The sequence below is a fragment of the Hirsutella rhossiliensis genome (assembly GCF_020360975.1).
Source record: "Hirsutella rhossiliensis strain HR02 chromosome Unknown scaffold00003, whole genome shotgun sequence".
Classification (NCBI taxonomy): Eukaryota; Fungi; Ascomycota; class Sordariomycetes; order Hypocreales; family Ophiocordycipitaceae; genus Hirsutella; species Hirsutella rhossiliensis.
This window is the reverse complement of record NW_025408669.1, coordinates 2,302,582-2,320,891: the sequence shown is the minus strand read 5'-3', so window position 1 is coordinate 2,320,891 and position 18,310 is coordinate 2,302,582. Positions and strand designations below refer to the sequence as shown.

The window sequence follows — 18,310 nt, the reverse complement described above, 5'->3', positions numbered from 1 at the left end:
TACTCTGTAGACAAGAGGTTGGAAAAGCAGCACTACAGTGGGTGCCAAGCAGCTTGATTGGTGGTGCTAAGTTATAAAAGGCTGAACAGGGCGTCAGGCGGGGACCTTGGGCGTTCACCGCCAACGAAAAGTGCCAACTACCCCCCAGTGGGTGGATGCCCCTGGGTGAGAACGAGCCCCCATACAATCAGTACCTGTACGAGTAGGTACAGACCCCACTGTAGCTGCCCTGATTACCTTGATTGCTTTGACCGACAGGCCTGCCTCATCCAAGGGATCCACACCGCCGCGGCGTCTGCAGGCCCACGGCTTTTAGCGGATCTCCGCATGGCTGACGAGGCGGCTCACGCATTCCCCCAACTTTCGCATTTCCATCTCTGGATAATTGCCTGCCACCCAGTGCATCTGCAGACCAAACATCAGAAGCTCCTTTGGCCTGCTGCCGCCGCCGACAACCGCATCAAAAGTTCAAGTCGACTCTATTCCCACGCAACATTGCTCAAAAACTCGCACAGTCGACAGCCCCGTCGCTGGCGATCCGGAGGTGATTCCTCACGCTCAGCACCATGGACCTCCTGGCCAGCATCCGCAAGACCGGCTCCAGAGGCGGCGTCAATTTTAGTTGGGATGAAGTCGCCAACTCGTCGCAACGCGAAAACTACCTGGGCCACAGCTTGAAAGCGCCGGTGGGAAGATGGCAGAGAGGCAAGGACCTCAACTGGTACGCAAAGGCCGAGCCATCCGCCGCCGACTCGGCCGAAACGGACGAGGAGCGGCGCGAAAGAGAACACAAGGAGGAGATACGCAAGATCAAAGAGGCCGAGGAAGAAGCCATAGCTCGCGCGCTTGGGATGCCGCCTCCGCAGCGAAACACAACCGGGGCGAATTCCGTCAACGTCGGATCGCAGAGGGACATCGGGCCAGCGAGCAAACCGCCCATGGAGGGAGACAAAGAGGAACCTCGGCGAGATCGTTCACGACGGCACGAGGAGTCGGACAGGAGGGACCGGACGCGGCATAGAAGCAGAAGCGGAAGTCGGCATCGGCACAGAGGGCACCGGCGACGAAGTCGAGACGCAGCACGGCCAAGAGATAGGAGTCGTGGCGGACGCGCCAGAGAATGGGACGAACGTCGACACGGGCGAGAGCGAAGCCGGAGCCGGAGTATTGACCGGAGAGGTGGAAGGCACAGGGACAGGAGCGGGGACAGGAGCAGGAGGCGGCGGCCGAGATCTAGAGAGAACCGGAGGCGGAGCACGAGTCCGCGCCCCCGGCGTCGCGATGCTTGACATTCGCGGCGGCGCATTCATTACATCAATGTAAGTTCAAGTAAATACGTCCAATTGCGCATGACAATATGCCCTGCCGGCGATATCAGCTCGTTCGTGAGGTCGAGTCTGGATTAGCACCAAAGGCAACCTTGCTCAGTACATGTGACGTGAAAAGTCGACAAAGTGCAATATCCAGCTTGTCGGTGTCGTCCCAAACTTTGTCTAAGCGGAAAGCTGAGGTGAGCGAGGCTTAACTTGGGGCGTGCTCAGGCTGTCACGGGGGCGGTGCAGCTGGAAGCTTCCACTTCACTTCATGGGGGACACAAGAAACGCTAGCCCCTGGAGATACCATGCCCCAGTGGACCAAGGAAGGCGACAGGGAGGGGCCCCCGCTGGCCTATTAGTGGCCTCAGTGGGTGGCGCTAGGTGGGCCTGCCTGTGAGGCTGCAACGGCCGAGCTCGGGACACGGGGGTTGCGCGGCGAGACGGCTCAACAAGTCCCCTGGCAGCGACCGTCAACGCCACCTCGACAACAACGCCCACTGCATCTTTTTACAACCCTTCAGTGGCAAGCGGATCGAGTTCCACCCAAGTGCAAGGCCATGTTCCGTCCCTGTTTACGTGCCGTCCTGTCTGCCTAGCATTGGAGCCGCGAGCGCAGCGGACGCACGTACTTCCTCCGCCTGGTGCAGACTCCTTTGTTGCCTCGACTCACAATCCCCTCTCGCAGTATGCGCCTTTGACCCCCGATTGTGACAAGACTACCCCATACAAGAGCCCGCCATGGACTACGCAAGCCTTCGGGCCGCCGCGCTTCGCAACGGCGAGGATGAGGAGGCCGTCACAGTCGACACCCGTGCTCTGATAGACAAGGTCCTCGCCAGATACTCCGGCGAGTGGACAACGCTGCGGGAGCTCATCCAGAACGCTGCCGATGCTCAGGCCACGACCGTCACCGTCAAGTGGGAGACGATCCCGTCGATACACGTGCCCCTGCCCAATACGACGAGTCGGTCCGAGCTGCTGAAGCATGCCATATCAAACCACACCCTCCGCCGCCTCGTGGTGCAAAACGATGGACAGCCCTTTACAAAGACCGACTGGGGCCGGCTCAAGAGGATCGCCGAGGGTAACCCGGACGAGACCAAGATCGGTGCCTTTGGCGTCGGCTTCTACAGCGTCTTCGCAGACTGCGAGGAACCCTTTGTCAGTTCCGGTAGCGAAGCCATGGCATTTTATTGGAAGGGCAACTCTCTCTTTACCAAGAAATCACATCTCCCTCAAGACAAGGCTTCCCGCCATACTGCTTTCGTGCTGGACTATCGGAACGCGACGACTCCGCTGCCGAACCTGCTCTCTGTGAGCCAGTTCCTAGCGACGAGCCTGACCTTTGTGGCGCTGCAGCATGTCGAGTTCTGGATCGACGATTATAAAATCCTGTCACTCCGCAAGATGTCTTCTCCAAGCGCCGAGCTTCCTTTGCCCAGAGATCTCGAGGCACGGACAAAGGAGGGCCTCATGAGAGTGGTTGGCGTCGACCGCACCAGCACGCAGATTGACGCGTCGTACATGAGCGTCATTGGCTGGAAGCCGCTGGTGAACTCATCATCGGCCATCAAGAACTCCGACGCCTACCCCTCTACAGAGACTCCGTCCTTGAGGTCCTTTTTCGCTCGGCTTACCTCGAGCACAACCCAGAGCGGTTCCAGGTCAAAGAGTCACAGCGAGGACAGCGTCGTGCAGCCCAAGATAGCGGAAGACGTTACCAAGCTCAACTCTTCCGCCATCTTCCTCCGAACCACCTCCGCAAGCATCAAGACAAACGTGACGGCTTCCTTTGCCTCCGAGCTCGAACGAGCGACGAAGAAGCCTCCGCCCAAGACTACAAAGCTCGCTATCCTTACGGCATCCTTCGATGAGACTCAGGCTTCCGAAACGTCTGTCACCGACGGCGCCTTTACCAAGGCTACAGATGTCTTTGCTTCGGTGTTACCGAGCAGGAAACCGGGAGGCCGCATCTTCATTGGTTTCCCCACCATGCAAACAACGGGCGCCGGGATGCATGTCTCGGCGCCGTCTGTCATTCCGACCGTTGAGCGTGAAGCCATCGACTTGAACGCGAGATGGGTCCGGACGTGGAACGTGGAGCTGCTGCGAGCTGCTGGGATTATTACCAGGCTTGCCTTTGCCAATGAGATGGACGACCTGGACAAGAGGCTACGCAGCTTTGCCGCACCCGGCGGTAAGGTGTCTAGTGAAAACGTCGCTAAATTCATGCCTGAAGCACTCCACACCCTAAAGACGTTTACTTTCGGCGACTCCACCCCCAGCGGACAAGTTGGGCAGATCATGGAGGAGGCGTTCTGGACATGCTTCAAAAAGGCATCCATCGAGATGTACTCGAGCCGAGGCGTGTTGCCCACGACTCAAGTCCGCCTCGGATCTGACGATCTGAGCTCCTTCGTCGACAACATTCCAGTCGTTCCCGAGGAACTGAAGGCGTCTTCTTTTGTCACAAAGCTGACAGAGTTCGGCCTCATCTCTCATATCACCGTCACCGACGTGAAGCAGGAGCTCGAAGCCAAGGCTCTCACCAAGGCGCAGGCCATCAACTTCATCGGATGGGCAGGGAAGAAGAGCTTGAGCGGAGAGCTCGATCCTGGGAGCCGCTCAGCCTTGCTGGAAGTTGCTGTTGCTACGATCAGCAATGAAAGCGACCAAGGGGAAGTGATTGCTCTCGGGAGCATACAGAACTTTCAAAACGTCCACAGGATACCCGCGCATTTGCCGATGCCGCCGACGACAATCCCGTTTGCGCTCACAGCCAATTCTCACGTTGCCGAGCTGCAGGCTTTGGGCTGGGAGGCCTTAGAAGTACTTCCTTGGCTGAGATTCTTGATCGAAACATCGCGATTGAGGCCGGAAGAAGAGAGCATCACGAGATCACCGAAATTCGCGGTCCAAGCACTGACAGTACTCTCCAAAAACTGGGATCTCATCACTAGCAGAGACAGGGAGGCAGTTGCACGCCTGATCAAGGATCATCCGGTCATGCCAACCAAGTTGGGAATGAGGCAGCCGGCCGAGTCCTTCTTCCCGTCGGTCAAGCTTTTCGATGATCTTCCGGTCATACAGGGCTGCGAAAAGGTCAAAGAGAAGTTCCTCGCAGCTGTGGGGGTTCGCAAGACGGTTGACCTCGACACAATATTCACCCGACTGCTGAGTGCATCCGGCGAGAGCGGCGAGAAGAAATGGAGTCATATGGAGCTGATCAAATACCTCACCTCGGTTCAGAACGACATCCCATCCGATGATCTCAAGAAGCTGAGGGACTCCAAGATCTGCCCTGCCGAAGCAGGTCCAAAGGGGATGGAGCCAACCAAGGGCACACAGACCCTGTATAGGATCTCGGAGCTATACGAGCCCAAGGACTCGCTTCGAACCCTGGGGCTACCCATCTTGCAGTGGCCCGGTCCCCCGGGCAGCTTCCGGTCCGGCAGTCCAGAGGCTCGATTTCTTTCGCGCTTAGGTCTCCGAACGTTTCCGTCAGTCCCGGAGCTCGTGGACATGATGGCGTCCAAAGACGAGGCTCTGCGCGCCTCGGCAATGACTTATTTCATCGCTAACCACCATTCTAACCACTATTCCTCGTTTGACCTCAGCGTCACCCAGAAAGCCATACTTCCTCTACAGGGAAGCTCGCAGCTTGTGACGCCGTCGGCTTGTTTCACCAATGAGAGAGCAGCTGTTCTTGGATTCGACATTCTCCGCAGGGGCCTCCATGACCATGCCAACGTAAGTATCTGCCACAAGCTTCTGGGATGGAACGCTGGGCTGACAAGAATTCCTCCAGAAATTCGGCATCGCGAGAGATCCGCCGATGGTTGAGTGTGTCAACCGGTTGCTAGCCAACCCTCCCAAGGATCATCGTGCTGCCACCACCCTGTTCGGGTATTTTGCCTCCCGAATCAGCGAAGTCCGCGACAACAGCCTGGTCAAGCTCAGATCTGCTCTCATCGTGCCCGTGACTCGGACAAGGGGTGTTCGGACGGCGGAAAAGACGGGCAGTGGCCTGTCATACATCAGTCCCTTGCACACATACTTGGGTAAATCCGCGACCTATGGTGAGATTTTCGATTTTGTCGACTTTGGTCAAGAAGCAAACGCCTTCCTCTTCCATTGCGGGGCGAAAAGCGAGCCAACGAAACTGGAAGTGGCGCACATGGTGTGTAGCGAGCCAGCGCGGATGCTCGACGTCTTGCAGAGCGCCGAAAAGTATCTCGATCTGCTCAAGTCCCTCGCAGAATTCGCACCCGTTCTTCAACGAGACCGGGATTTGTGGAGAAGAATGAAGACTTCCCCGTGCCTGCTCGCTTACAAGGAACTTGCGGCTAGTACCAAGGGAAACCTGATCGACTTGGATGAGGAAGAGGAAGCCCCCATCAAGCAGTACCAGCTTGCGTCGGCTAGCCAGATTGTGGTGCTGGACGACATTATCAGCTATCGTCTGTTCAAGGAGCACTTGATTTGTGCGCCAGAGGAGGATGCTTTGGAGACATTCTACCTCCAGCTCGGCGCTCAGAAACTGAGCAGCCTGGTCCAGGAAGATGTACGGATCGGCAACCACACGGATAACCAGAAGAGTGCGGAGAAATTGCGAAAGCACGTGCTTGAAAGGTCCAAAATCTTCCTCTACGAGTACGCCAACTATCGCCGTGATGGCATCAAGCATGATACCAAGTGGTTGGAAAAGAACCTTCGCGTCGAAATGGTCCGGTCGGTAGCACTCCGTCGCAGCCTCAAGGACCACCGTCAGTCGCATACGGAGAAGCGGTCAGCCGCAGGAGCACAAGAACAGGGGTCTTGGGTTCTGTTTGTAGCCGACGAGGGCCGGCCGGACATGTACCAGGTTGGTCAGGCCATCTGCCAGATGCTACTCAACCGACCAAACCAGCAGGCCTATCTGTTCTTCGAGCCCTTTCTCACTTTGGACCTGTTGGGTCTCCGCGCCCGTGGGTACAACGTGGATCGCATCCTGCGGGCCAAGGCCGCCGAGGCTCGGCTTGCCGAGGAACAGAGGCGGAAGGCGCTGGAAGAAGAGCAAAGGATGATCCAAGAACGGGAGCAAACCTGGACGCAGCAAGGAAAGACGGCGGAGCCTCCGAGAGCAGCCGAAGCTGCCCGTGAGGTGGCAAGAGCGCCGGAGCAGCCAGTCATGCCTGGTGGATGGGGTTCATCGGACGAGTTTGCCACGGACGGTTCGAATAACGCGAAGAAGGGCGGGGGTCTTTTCTCTAACCTGACCCGAAGATTGGGCCTCGATAACTACCAGATGCAGCAGGACGAAGGGCGGAAGATGCCTGAGCAATCCATCGATAAACCTGCACCGAGTGGCCCGTCGTCCCAAGGGCAGCAAGCCGGCACTGGCAAGCGTCCCCATGACCCCGACGGCAGGGTGACTAGCCCCGCGGTTGTGCAGCAGAATTTGCTGAACGCCATCAATGCGACTCGTGCTCATGGGTCAAACGGCGTCTTTTCGCAGCCAACAGTCAGCGAAGTGAAGGAGCAGGCGACTTACTGCGACCAGACAACGGCAACCAACATCCTTTTTGCCGCCGAGGCTTCCAACGGCACCAAGGTGTACGTTGCCAAGGACTTGGGGGGCGATCAGGCTCAGTTCCTGTCGGCGAACATTGGGGCCATTAACACGTTTGCCGCCTTGCTAGTCGAAGTCGGCAACATCTACTCACTGGCGCCCCGAGTCATTCACATATTTTACGACGAGGCCGGAGGAACCATTGCCTTCAACACAGGAGGCAGCATCTTTTGCAACCTGAGATTCTTTCTCCAGCTGCACATGGCGCAGATGAACGGCCGGAGTCCAGGGGCCGCGAAGGCCGAGGCAGCGACTTGGTGGTGGGTCGTCCTTGCTCACGAGCTGGCTCACAATCTGGTTACGCCACACAACTCGGAACATAGCTATTACACGTGAGTTACAGCCCCCCTGTGGCAGCGGTGTGTCATTCCGGTGCTAACATGCCTCCAGTGAGTCCTTTATCCAACAGTACATGGGCAAAATGATCGCCAGGACGATGGCGTGGTCGCAGGACGGGGCTGCGACATCTCGACATTCGCTACCGCCGCCGCCGTCCTCGTCCACGTCTCGGGGCGCCCAGAACGACGCCCCGCCTCCACCGTACAGCATGAACACCAACAAGCGAGACAACATGTTTGGTTAGACTTGAATTTGATATTGCATGAGGATGTATTCCGACGGCTGGCCTGGACTCGCCTGTAGAGAATTATAGGGGGGCATTTGACGGATAGATCATGAGACACTGTATTATTAGACTGTAGCCATACATGGGGGACTATTGGCATTGATGCAGTCACAGAACGCCATAAGGCAAAGATTAGCAACATGTCGTGAATCTTACGGCTCGAGAGTTGAGCTGGCTTAGCGCATGTGACCTTGCACGTGACCCGTCCTAGGGGTCCCACTACGGGAAGCTCGCCCGACTTCATCACGGTGGCCCGCTGTCGAACCGCATCCTTGATTGCCCGCATGCGACCCGACTTTTACACGCGCAATCATCTCGCTCGCGGCCCATAGAAAGGCCAATTCGCCTCTCCCGAACCTGGGGGAAACCTCGAAAGACAAGGGGATCGCCCACACCCATCGCGAACACGACCAACTGCCCGCCATGGTGCACCGCCTCGCCTTCTGGAGCTGCTTCGGTTCGTCCCGCACCCATCACCCCTCGGCTCCGGCCCTCCCTTTTCCTTTCGCCATGGACTGCTAGTGGAGGTGTGAACGAAAAAGGTGGACTCTAAAGGGGTGTGCGTGTCGGGAAGTGAGAAGGAGAGAGACTGGGAGCACACGTTTGAGCGTACTCAGCCGGGCAATGATTCACTCAACTGACGACGGCTCTCGACACAGGCCTCGGCGTCCGCTTCTGGCAGGTCGGCATCGAGATGCGGCCCTTCTTCAATAAGGAGTCGCTGTGGGCCTACCCGGTGTATGCGCTCGGCGGCGCCAGCTTCGGCTACTGGCTGCAGGGCGTCGACGACCGGCAGACGGCCATGCTGGACCAGCGCAAGGCGTACTTGCTGGAGAAGCGGGCGAAAAAGGCCGAGAAGGACGCGGCGGCGGCGGCTGCGTCGTCGTAGCCTGCGTCGTTTGGAGGAGAGCCGTGGGAACGAGCAGCTTCCCGTGCGGAAGAGCGGCAAGGACGGGGAGAGGGCGCAGGGGTGGGCTGTACATATGGAGAATACCTCGCGGTTGGGCGCTCGAAGCTCATGGGGAATCTAAAGTGGTTTGCTGTCGACCGTGAACGTGATTTCATCCGTCTAGCTGCGGATGATCTATGCTCTCAACGGAGAGAAGAACAGAAAGTGGAAGGAAGAGCACGTCACGGCATCACCGCCATCAAGCCAAAGCATTGCCTAACGACATGTGCGCCCTCGTAATGTCCATGTTACATTGTCTGCACACACGGCCCCTCCTCATAGCTCCTCCAACTTCCTCAAAATGGCCGGCACCGACTTGGCCGATGTGTTGCCCAGCTCTGTGACGACGACGGAGATGTACTTGTCCCTGGTGGTGTCGAAGAGCAGCCGGAAGCCGTCTTCCGTGTTGCGCTCCGGGTCAATCTCGTTGTAGGTGAGCGAGTCGATGGAGACGCGCTCGGTAAAGTTGATGCTCTCGCATAGGGCGACGACGCGCAGGCCCATGTCGGTGGCGGCCGTGGCAATGTCGCAGGTGCCGGCGCGAGCATACATGGCGCCGTTGCTGAACATGGCCTCGGCGGCCGTCAGGACGAGGGTGGCCTCGCGGAGGTTGGCGCGCAGGGCACCGAGGTCCGAGGCGTAGGTGACGGGGACGCCGGCGGCGGCGAGCGTCTTGGCGAGCTGGATCCCGACGCGCTCATAGGCGTCATCGACGAGGATGACGCGGAAGCGCTTGCCGGCGGACCTGGCCTGCAGCAGGGCGCGCTCGACGAGGTGGTGGCGTGCGTAGGTCAGGACCACCTCGCCGTCGTCGACCATGTCGGCGGCCGTCTTGACAATGACAAAGTCGGCGAGGGCGATGCGCTCGCGGATGAAGTTGTCAATGGACTGGCACAGCAGCTTCTTGGCGTCCGAGTCGGGGAGGTCGATGTCGATCTTGCTAATCTGCAGCTTGAGCCAGCGGATGGCGTTGCCCATGGAGAAGCACATGGGGCGGCAGGCGGTGAGGTACTCGATCTGTGGGTTGAGGACGTGCGAGGTGAAGTGGCGAGAAAAGGTGGCCCCGTGAGGCGTCGTGTACGAGTCGATGACCTGCAAGTCGGAGAGTGAGCCTGTATCCTCTTGGGGCGCGTAGGCGTGGCATGCCTACCTTTTTAAAGGCCAGTAGCGTTGCCTCGAGCCTGGTGATGCTATCGCTGATGGCAAAGGTGCTCATGTGCTGCCCCAGGGCCAGGACGGCCGGGTTGACGTCCTTGTCGGCGTGCGTCATGGCTATGCGCCGGGCCATGGAGAGGTGGCTGAAGCACTCGGGGACCTTGGGCTTGACGTCTCTGGCAGCGCCGGCGGGCGGCAGCGGGCCGGATCGCAACACGGAGCGGGCATGGCCTGCCGTCGCTGTCGGGGACAGATGGTGGCCATCGTGCTTGTTGAGCTTGGCCTTGGCGCCCTTGCCTTCGGCCGACGAGGCCGCTGCTGCTGCTGCTCCCTGTTGCGGCCCTGGTGTGGTCGGATGCGAGGACTTGGCGGCCGCTCTTCTCGCCGCCTTTTCCTCCTTTGCCTTTTTCTTGAGCTCGGCGTTGGACAGCTTCTTTTCGCCCGACGCCTCGCTCTGGGCTGCCGACGGCTGTTGTTTCTGCTCCGCCGCCGTCTTCTTCTTCCTGTTTCCCTCTGGCGCTGCGTCGCCGCCCGCGGGAGCAGGCTGGCCTGCTACGGTCGTCGCCATGAACGTTGGGGGCAGTCGTCAGGGTCGCGCGGTTGGGAGGTTAGCCCGCCAAAGGGACTGACGCCGGAATATGCAGCCGTGATGCCCGAGAAGCGACGCTGTATTTTTTCTTGCAGAAATGGTTCTCGGTTCAGGCGATTGGTCGGAGCTACTCGGGCGGAGGAAGGGCAGGGCTTTGGGCAGCCTGCAAAGAGGGTGGCTATGGGCGGTCGTTGGCGATGCAGCGAGCGAGTAGTTGGAGGTGCTAAAGATTTGAGTCACTGGAGCCTGGGAAAGACGCCCCGCGCTCGCTCCCCTTCCCGCTCCGCTCCCCGCTCCCCTCCAGAGGTGGAAAAATGCTACGACGCGGTTGGCAAAGAGGCACGGGAAGAATATTTACAGTACTAATAGTGATCCATTTCTTCACGTTGCATGTTCTACTGTAGACTGGGATGGCGGCGCATCTCGGTGAAAAGCTGGCAGCTGGCCGGCGGGACTTTTTCTACCCTCACGAGGATTTGGCTGCGTGAGCAAGAGCTCGTTGGCACCATCAGAGGGAAGGAAAAAATGCACCAACTACTCACGACTGCGCTCATCCATGCCTCGTCCTGCGCCTTTAACTGCCCTACTGCTGGGGAGAGACCTCATCCCTCCAAGGAGCATCACACGATGATGCCCGTGGCGATACCGCAGACCGAGCGCGTCAACACTGGACGCGACAACTACACAATACAACCTGTGCACTGTTTCACTACCAAGCCAGCAATCGTGCTCACGAGACAGCTCCGCGCTGACCGGTCACGGCGATTCTTCGAGAGCAAGGCCTTCTTCACGGCGGTCCTCGAGGAACCGCGTCGCAATGAAAGAAAAGGATGGTTGTCCAAAAATTCTCTCACCGGGCGAACCCAATGAGAAGTGGTCCTGTTGTAGTTTTCAACTAGCAAAATTCCTCTCTCAGCTTATCGCTTCACGGAGAAGGAAAACGCCCGTGCACTTGGATGGAGAGGAAAGGAAAAAGGAGGTGGAAAGACTGGGGGCGCGGCGATTTTTTATACCTGGGGGGAGGAGGGGTGGTGGCCTCAGGCACCAATGCCAATCAGTAAGTACCTTGTACCTCAGCACTTTTTCTTTTTGGTGGCGCATCCATTCTCAGAGCTTATTGCCTAATAATTCAGCACACAAAAGTAAGTTACCATGTGCTCTGAGTCACTGCTGGTCCATCATCATCTGCCTGTACATTTACTGTATTTTACTGTAAGCCACAGCCCGACGTGCTAAAGCATCGCAGGGACATGTTTTGTTGGGATGCCAAACGGTGATGCGTGGGTGAGGAACAAGGTTTGATAGATGCTACGTTCTCCTATGGTCCTATGGTGACATGTCAAGACAAGATATCACTGCTTCAAGTCTGCCTTCCTTTACGGAGTATGTGTGAGCTTCTATTCATAAAGAATCGCCTCTGCAGCAGCTCTTGCACGAAGTCGTCTTGCTTGGGACAAGATGGGAAATGTCACTGCCACGGCGCCCATGTCGTGCAACTTCTTCCAGCCAGCAATACTGTCCCATGCCGCTCGCAGATTCAGGGTGTTCGCATGAAATGTTCACCGGCCACATGGCGGGCAGCACGGGTACCAAGTACCGCAGAAACTGGTCGTTGCAGTAATTACTCCGAGGTAGCGTAAATTGCTTGGCAAGCCGACGCCGGAAATCGGCGAGCAGCAAGCAACCAGCTCCGCTCTGCTTCTTGTACCTCCTACGTTACCCTGTACAGCCTCCTCTCCTCTCCCAGGACCTTGTCCAGCACCTCCCACCCGCTCTTCACCTCCCCATCCGCCTCACTATGAAGTCTGTCCGCCGCGCGTACGCGTCGAGCCTCAACGGCACCTGGCCCGCGTCCAAGGCAAAGTACGTGCCGACGTCCGGCACGTACCCCAAGGGCTACACCGCCGCGGGCGTCTTCGTCGGCATCAAGCACGGCAACACCGACAAGCTCGACCTCGCCCTCCTCTCCTCGGACCGCCCCGCCGCCGCCGCCGCCGTCTTCACAAAGAACAAGTTCCAGGCTGCCCCCGTCACCTTCAGCCGCAGGCTCCTCGACGCCCGCGCAAACACCGGCCTGCGCAGCGTCATTGTCAACTCGGGCTGCGCAAATGCAGTCACCGGCACCGGCGGCCTCGAGGATGCCGCTGCCATGGCCTCGACCACGGACCGGCACGTCGGCGCCCCGGACTCGACAATCGTCATGAGCACGGGTGTCATTGGGCAGCGGTGAGCCTCAACCCCCCTCATCTTCCATCCGTGGTCGCTGACACCCTCGTGCCGTTCAGCCTGCCCATTGCAAAGATTGTCGACCATATCCCCGTCGCCTACCTCAAGGCCGGCGACTCGCACCAGCACTGGCTCGACTGCGCAACCGCCATCTGCACCACCGACACCTTTCCCAAGCTCATGTCCCGCTCCTTCAAGCTGCCCTCGTCGCCCGGCGTCGAGTACCGCATCGCCGGCATGACCAAGGGCGCCGGCATGTTGGCCCCTAACATGGCCACTCTGCTAACCATCCTCGCCACCGACGCCCCCATCGCCCCCGGCATCATGCGCTCGGTCCTGCAGCAGGCCGTAGACTGCTCATTCAACTCAATCACCATCGACGGCGACACCTCAACCAACGACACCGTCGCCCTCTTGGCCAACGGCGCTGCGGGCGGCACCGAGGTCACGTCCGAGCAGTCGGAAGATGGGCGCGCCTTTAGCGGCATGCTGACCGACTTCGCCGCCGACCTGGCCAAATACATTGTCCGCGACGGGGAGGGCGCCACCAAGTTTGTCACCATCCGCGTCGTCGATTGCGCGTCATTGGATTCGGCGCGCACCATCGCCCGGTCCATCGCCCGGTCGCCCCTCGTCAAGACGGCCCTTTACGGCAACGACGCCAACTGGGGCCGCATTCTGTGCGCCGCCGGCTACGCGCTCATCTCCCCACCTGGCCACCTCGTCAACGACGTCCCGGAAATCGTTCCGGAACGAACCAGCGTTTCCTTCATTCCGACAGACGGCTCCCAGGAGTTGAAGCTGTTGGTCAACGGAGAGCCCGAGGAGGTCAACGAGGCGCGGGCTGGCCAGATCGTCCAGGCTACGGACCTCGAAATTCTCGTCAAGCTGGGCACGGGCGACAAGAGCGCCGTCCACTGGACTTGCGACATTAGCCACGACTACGTCACCATCAACGGGGACTACCGTACTTGAGAGTTGGATGCGTAGAGGTCAAGTGGGGACATGATGCCCAAGGATGTTTACATATGCATGGCGACGTAGGCGCACAAAACCTAGCGTTTGGTTTACTTGCTTCAATTTTCAAGATGGGAAAGGATATGCCGGGAGCAATTGAGACGGGAGTTCAATTGCTGTCGCCCCCCTTTCAAAAGTATCCAGCCTTCGATGTTTAGCAAAGGCGACTAGTAGGTGACGGCGGGCTCGATTTGACAACCAGATGCCTGCTAAGTAGTCAGGGTGCCCTTGGTGCTGGGGACTTCACCCTCCTTGCCCTGGACTCTCGAGGTGGCCGTGCGGATGGCGATGGCCAGCGCCTTGAAGGCACTCTCGGCCCTGTGGTGGTCGTTGTCGCCGCGGAGGCAGTCAACGTGCATGGTGATGCGCGCGGCCTGGGCGAAGCTCTGCAGGCAGTGAGGCACCATTTCGGTGCTGAGGGTGCCAAGCCACTCGCGCTTGAGACCGAGGTCAACAACGCTATAGGGGCGGTTGGACAAGTCGACGACGGCGCGCGAGAGGGCCTCGTCTAGGGGAGCGTAGGCGGAGCCGAAGCGGGCGAGGCCCGTGGGGGTGCCGAGGGCCTTGCCAAAGACGCTGCCGAGGGCGATGCAGCAGTCCTCGGCGGTGTGGTGGTCGTCGACTGCGGCCATCAGCGAGGGAAGCCAGAGGGGAGGCGGGAGAGCGTCGTGGGGAGCAACAGACTGTGCAAGTCGCCCTGGCATTGCAGGGCCAGACTCCAGCCGGCGTGCTTGGCCAAGGCGTGCAGCATGTGGTCGAGGAAGCCAATGCCGGTGTTGACGGCAATGGTCTGCGAGCTGGTTGACTGGGAGGCGTGGGCGGTGGTGGCGTCGAGGAGCCGCGAGTCGGTGTCGGGCGGCAGCTCCCCGCCGTCGAGGTTGAGGGCGAGCTGGATCTTGGTCTCATTTGTGTCGCGGGCGAGGGCCGCCGCCCTGACTCGCTGTTTGTCTGAAGAGCCCATCTTGCAATTGCCGATGTCGGCGGCTGTTTAAGAGAACGCACCGACTGGGACGACGGGGAGAGAGAAACTGCGAGGCGGTGAGGCGTGTCTTGCTGAATCAATGGCCGCGGAAGAAGATGGACGAGAAGCGAATTGAGCCTCGAGGAGGACGAAGAGGGGACTCGCCGTCAGCCGTCAGCCGTAATCAATATCGAATATGCGGGCATATGATTGTCGTCTTTACTGCGCCTTTCATTGGTCGACGGCGGCAATCTGCAGCGAAGCCAGCAGGGGACGGACACGTGCCTGACTAATAAAGTTGGCTTGCTTGGGAAATGTCCGTTGAATACGCGAAGTCACATGACCTGAGCTTAGGGATAATGGTACTGTCGGCGGTACAAAGTACAAAGTACTTTACTGATAATCGCTCGCACGCGCTTGCTGATAGCGCCTAACGCGACAGTGCTAGCCCCATCACCTGCCTGGACCGATCATCACCACGAGCACCCCCTCTCGACTCCCTCAACACCTTGCACCATGGCGCCGACAGTCCCTTGAGCCATAACATCGACCACCTTTTGGACTCTATCAACTCGATTCCTCGCTCGGTTTCTCGCTCGATTTCTCTCCTCTCCTCTTATCGTCGAGCGCGGGGCCCAAGAGCTCGACCCATGTCGGCAGACGCGGGCTGAACGATGGAGAAGTTTCTGAGGGACTGGAGACAAGACGCCCTCAACAAGGCGCAGTACGAGTCTGCCATATTTATCGGCGACAAGCTGCTTGCACTCACAAGTCAGCAACTCCACCCCGAGCCCTGTCGCCATGTGCTGACGCGCCAGCAACCCTGTAGACGACGATCAGGATGCCTTCTGGCTAGCTCAGGTCCATTTCGCTACGGGCAACTACACTCGCGCTCAAGCTTTCTTGGCCAAACAAGATCTCGTCTCTCGTAATCCCTCATGTCGATACCTCGCGGGCCACTGCCTTATCAAGCAAAACCGCTTCGAAGAGGCGCTCAGCGTCCTCGGCGAGCGGAACCCGACGCACCTGATATCCAACGGCCCCAGCAACAAGCGCAAGGCCCAGCCTCGACATGGGCGCCCCAGGTACCCCGACGGCGGCGGTGACGTCGACGAGGCGGCCAACCGCCGGTTCGAGGCCGCCATGTGCTTTCTCCGCGGCATCTGCCACGCCAAGCAGAATGCCTTTGACCGCGCCAAGGAATGCTACAAGGACGCCGTGCGCATCGACGTGCAGTGCTTCGAGGCCTTTCAGCAGCTAATGAAGAACTCGCTGCTTTCGCCCGACGAAGAGTGGCAGTTTCTCGAGAGCCTCGACTTTGACTCGGTCACCGTCTCGGGCGACGTCTCGTCCTCGCAGGAGGCCGCCGACTTCACAAGGATGCTCTACACGACGCGGCTGTCCAAGTACCGGAACCCGGCCGCCTTTGAGACGGCTTACGACTCGCTGTCGACTCACTATCACCTGGCCGCCAACCCCGACCTCCAGCTCGCGCGCGCCGACCTGCTCTACACACAGTGCCGATACCGCGACGCCCTGGCCATGACGAGCGCTATCCTCCAGGAGGACAAGTACAACTTTGCCATATACCCCGTGCACCTCGCCTGCCTGTACGAGCTCAAGATGAAGAACCTGCTGTTTCTGGTGGCGCACGACCTCGCAGACACGCATCCCGAGGAGCCGTGCACATGGCTGGCCGTCGGCACCTACTACTTTGCCATTGACAAGATTGCCGAGGCCCGGCGCTACTTTAGCAAAGCCAGCATGATGGACGCACACTTTGGCCCCGCCTGGATTGGCTTCGCCCACACGTTTGCGGCCGAGGGAGAGCACGATCAAGCCATCTCGGCCTACTCGACGGCGGCGCGCCTCTTCATGGGCACTCATCTACCGCAGGTCTTCCTGGGCATGCAGAACCACGCGCTCAACAACATGACGCTCGCCGAAGAGTTTCTCAAGACGGCGTACAGATTATGCAAGACGGACCCGCTGTTGCTCAACGAGATGGGCATCGTCAAGTATCACCAGGACAAGCCCAAAGAGGCGGTGCAGTACTTTAGCGCAGCGCTCAAGATTGCCGACGAGATTGATAGCGAGCCGTCGGCCTGGCTGTCGGCGCGGACGAACTTGGGACACGCGTTTCGTCGGCTCCGCCACTTTAACAGAGCATTGGCCGAGTTTGACGAGGTGTTGCGCCTGGGTGGCAAGGACGCGGCCATTTTCGGCGCCAAGGGGCTCATTTTGATGGAACAGAACCGGCCTGAAGAGGCGGTGGCGGTCCTGCATCAAGCGCTGGCCATCAATCCACAGGACAGCATTGCCACGGAGCTACTCAACAAGGCGCTGGAGGAGACGGCGCTGATGGATGGGGCGGCCGAGGAGGAAGCCGAAGACCTGGCCGAGTTCGAGCAGCAGCTGGAGCACAGGAAGCTGGAGGCAGCGCAGAAACTCAACGGCCGCCATGGCACGGCAGACAAGGGCAAGGGGAGGCTGGGCCGAGGACGGGCCCTGCTGGACGAGGAAGACAAGGGCGAGAGCATGATGGAGATGACTGACGACGAGTAGTCGGCCTGTGACGAGATGAGCGGATGGCACGTTTGAGGAGACGAGCAACGGCGCAAGCATTTTACTCAAGGAAACTTCCCTGGGGGGGCGGGCGTTTGGCATTGATGGGTCGGGTGGCATTGCGGGATTTGATGAAATCCGGGAGAGAGCATGGTGGGCTCCCGGTAGGGGTACAGTCAATATGATGATGCGGCGACGGAGACACAAGCACTTGGTGTCAGTGCGTCTCTGGTCCCCCCCCGTCGCCTTTATACTATGGTTCGTACAGTAGTTGAAGCTTTGTCCACGAAGCCGACGTCAGGCCTCTCGGCGGAGAGGATGTCAGTAGCTCTCCTATTCACCTGCACCCCCTTGTCTTCCCCTCTCAACTACTTGCCGGCCCGAGAATGGATGACGAAGGACGGCTCGTGGTGCCGTCCCGGATTGCTTCTCCATCATTGGGCGGGTGAGAGTTTAGCTTGGGGGCCGACGCGTCTGATGTACAGTCCCAAAACGGGAGGAGAAACCCTCATTCATCGCCAGCATCATCGCCACTCGCAATCTACACACGCGCGCCTGCTCCCAACGGTCAAGAGTGAGAGAGCACACAGAAGAGAAGGAGAAGAACAAGAAGAAGAAGACGAGAGAGGGAAGAAAACAAGCCATGTCCCGCTTCTTCCCCCACGCCCCCTACGCCGAGGACCAGCCCCTGGCCCGCACCATCCTCACCACGCACGTCGCCACGCGCGCCGTCACGACGGGCACCATCCTCGGCGTGGGCGCCAGCGAGGCGCTCCGCGTGATCCGCTCCCTGCGCGGGGGGAAACCCACGTCCCCTACTGCGGCGCCGCCGGGGGGATCAACAGCGCCGGGCGGTAGCAGCAACGGGATGCTGCCGCGGCTGCTGCGGCCGGCGGCGACGGGGAGCCTGGTGGGCGTCGGGCTGGCGGCGGCGGCGCTGGCGCTGCGCATGCGCGGCCGCGAGCCCGTCGAGTGGCAGGACCGCAGCTGGCGCCTGCTGGCCAACCGCGGCCAGGTCGAGACGGACGACTGGACCTACGCCGCCATGGCCGCCGCGGCCGCCGCGTCGCTGGCCAGTGCGCGTGGGCGCGCCCTCGGCTTGGTCGGCGTCGTGGGCGCCCTTGGCCTGGGCAGCGTCGGCGGCATGGTCGGCTACCTCGCGTGGCGGCATGGCGTGCTCGGCGGCAGGGTTCCGGATGCGGGGCGGGATGCGATCGTGGAGTGAGGGCATGATGACTCGGGGAAGACTTGGGAGTGCGAGGAGTTGATGGCTTCGTTGACGGGCACAAGGAGGGT

At 59.7% G+C, this 18,310-nt stretch overlaps 7 protein-coding genes across 7 annotated transcripts; 5 read left to right on the top strand and 2 right to left on the bottom strand.

The window, feature by feature from the left end:
* Positions 1 to 566: 566 nt before the first annotated feature.
* On the top strand, positions 567 to 1,323 carry HRG_03216 (kinase phosphorylation protein; the record flags this gene model as incomplete). The annotated part of the gene is made up of 2 exons (XM_044861687.1): positions 567 to 896; positions 949 to 1,323. The coding sequence occupies 2 exons, from the start codon at positions 567 to 569 to the stop codon at positions 1,321 to 1,323; spliced, it is 705 nt and encodes a 234-aa protein (XP_044722713.1).
* Positions 1,324 to 2,054: 731 nt separating this feature from the next.
* Positions 2,055 to 7,510, top strand: HRG_03215 (uncharacterized protein; the record flags this gene model as incomplete). Its single annotated transcript, XM_044861686.1, has 3 exons — positions 2,055 to 5,066; positions 5,125 to 7,259; positions 7,318 to 7,510. The coding sequence occupies 3 exons, from the start codon at positions 2,055 to 2,057 to the stop codon at positions 7,508 to 7,510; spliced, it is 5,340 nt and encodes a 1,779-aa protein (XP_044722712.1).
* A 1,267-nt stretch (positions 7,511 to 8,777) lies between these two features.
* HRG_03214 (initiation factor 2 subunit family domain-containing protein) lies at positions 8,778 to 10,224 on the bottom strand (the record flags this gene model as incomplete). Its single annotated transcript, XM_044861685.1, has 2 exons — positions 8,778 to 9,593; positions 9,652 to 10,224. The coding sequence occupies 2 exons, from the start codon at positions 10,222 to 10,224 to the stop codon at positions 8,778 to 8,780; spliced, it is 1,389 nt and encodes a 462-aa protein (XP_044722711.1).
* Positions 10,225 to 12,043: 1,819 nt separating this feature from the next.
* HRG_03213 (argJ family domain-containing protein) lies at positions 12,044 to 13,446 on the top strand (the record flags this gene model as incomplete). Its single annotated transcript, XM_044861684.1, has 2 exons — positions 12,044 to 12,471; positions 12,531 to 13,446. 2 exons carry the CDS (start codon positions 12,044 to 12,046, stop codon positions 13,444 to 13,446), a joined length of 1,344 nt encoding a protein of 447 aa, XP_044722710.1.
* A 251-nt stretch (positions 13,447 to 13,697) lies between these two features.
* On the bottom strand, positions 13,698 to 14,449 carry HRG_03212 (imidazoleglycerol-phosphate dehydratase domain-containing protein; the record flags this gene model as incomplete). The annotated part of the gene is made up of 2 exons (XM_044861683.1): positions 13,698 to 14,110; positions 14,173 to 14,449. The coding sequence occupies 2 exons, from the start codon at positions 14,447 to 14,449 to the stop codon at positions 13,698 to 13,700; spliced, it is 690 nt and encodes a 229-aa protein (XP_044722709.1).
* Positions 14,450 to 15,123: 674 nt separating this feature from the next.
* HRG_03211 (anaphase-promoting complex, cyclosome, subunit 3 domain-containing protein) lies at positions 15,124 to 17,014 on the top strand (the record flags this gene model as incomplete). The annotated part of the gene is made up of 3 exons (XM_044861682.1): positions 15,124 to 15,220; positions 15,279 to 15,471; positions 15,535 to 17,014. The coding sequence occupies 3 exons, from the start codon at positions 15,124 to 15,126 to the stop codon at positions 17,012 to 17,014; spliced, it is 1,770 nt and encodes a 589-aa protein (XP_044722708.1).
* Positions 17,015 to 17,657: 643 nt separating this feature from the next.
* On the top strand, positions 17,658 to 18,239 carry HRG_03210 (uncharacterized protein; the record flags this gene model as incomplete). Its single annotated transcript, XM_044861681.1, has 1 exon — positions 17,658 to 18,239. One exon carries the CDS (start codon positions 17,658 to 17,660, stop codon positions 18,237 to 18,239), a length of 582 nt encoding a protein of 193 aa, XP_044722707.1.
* Between the last annotated feature and the right edge of the window lie 71 nt (positions 18,240 to 18,310).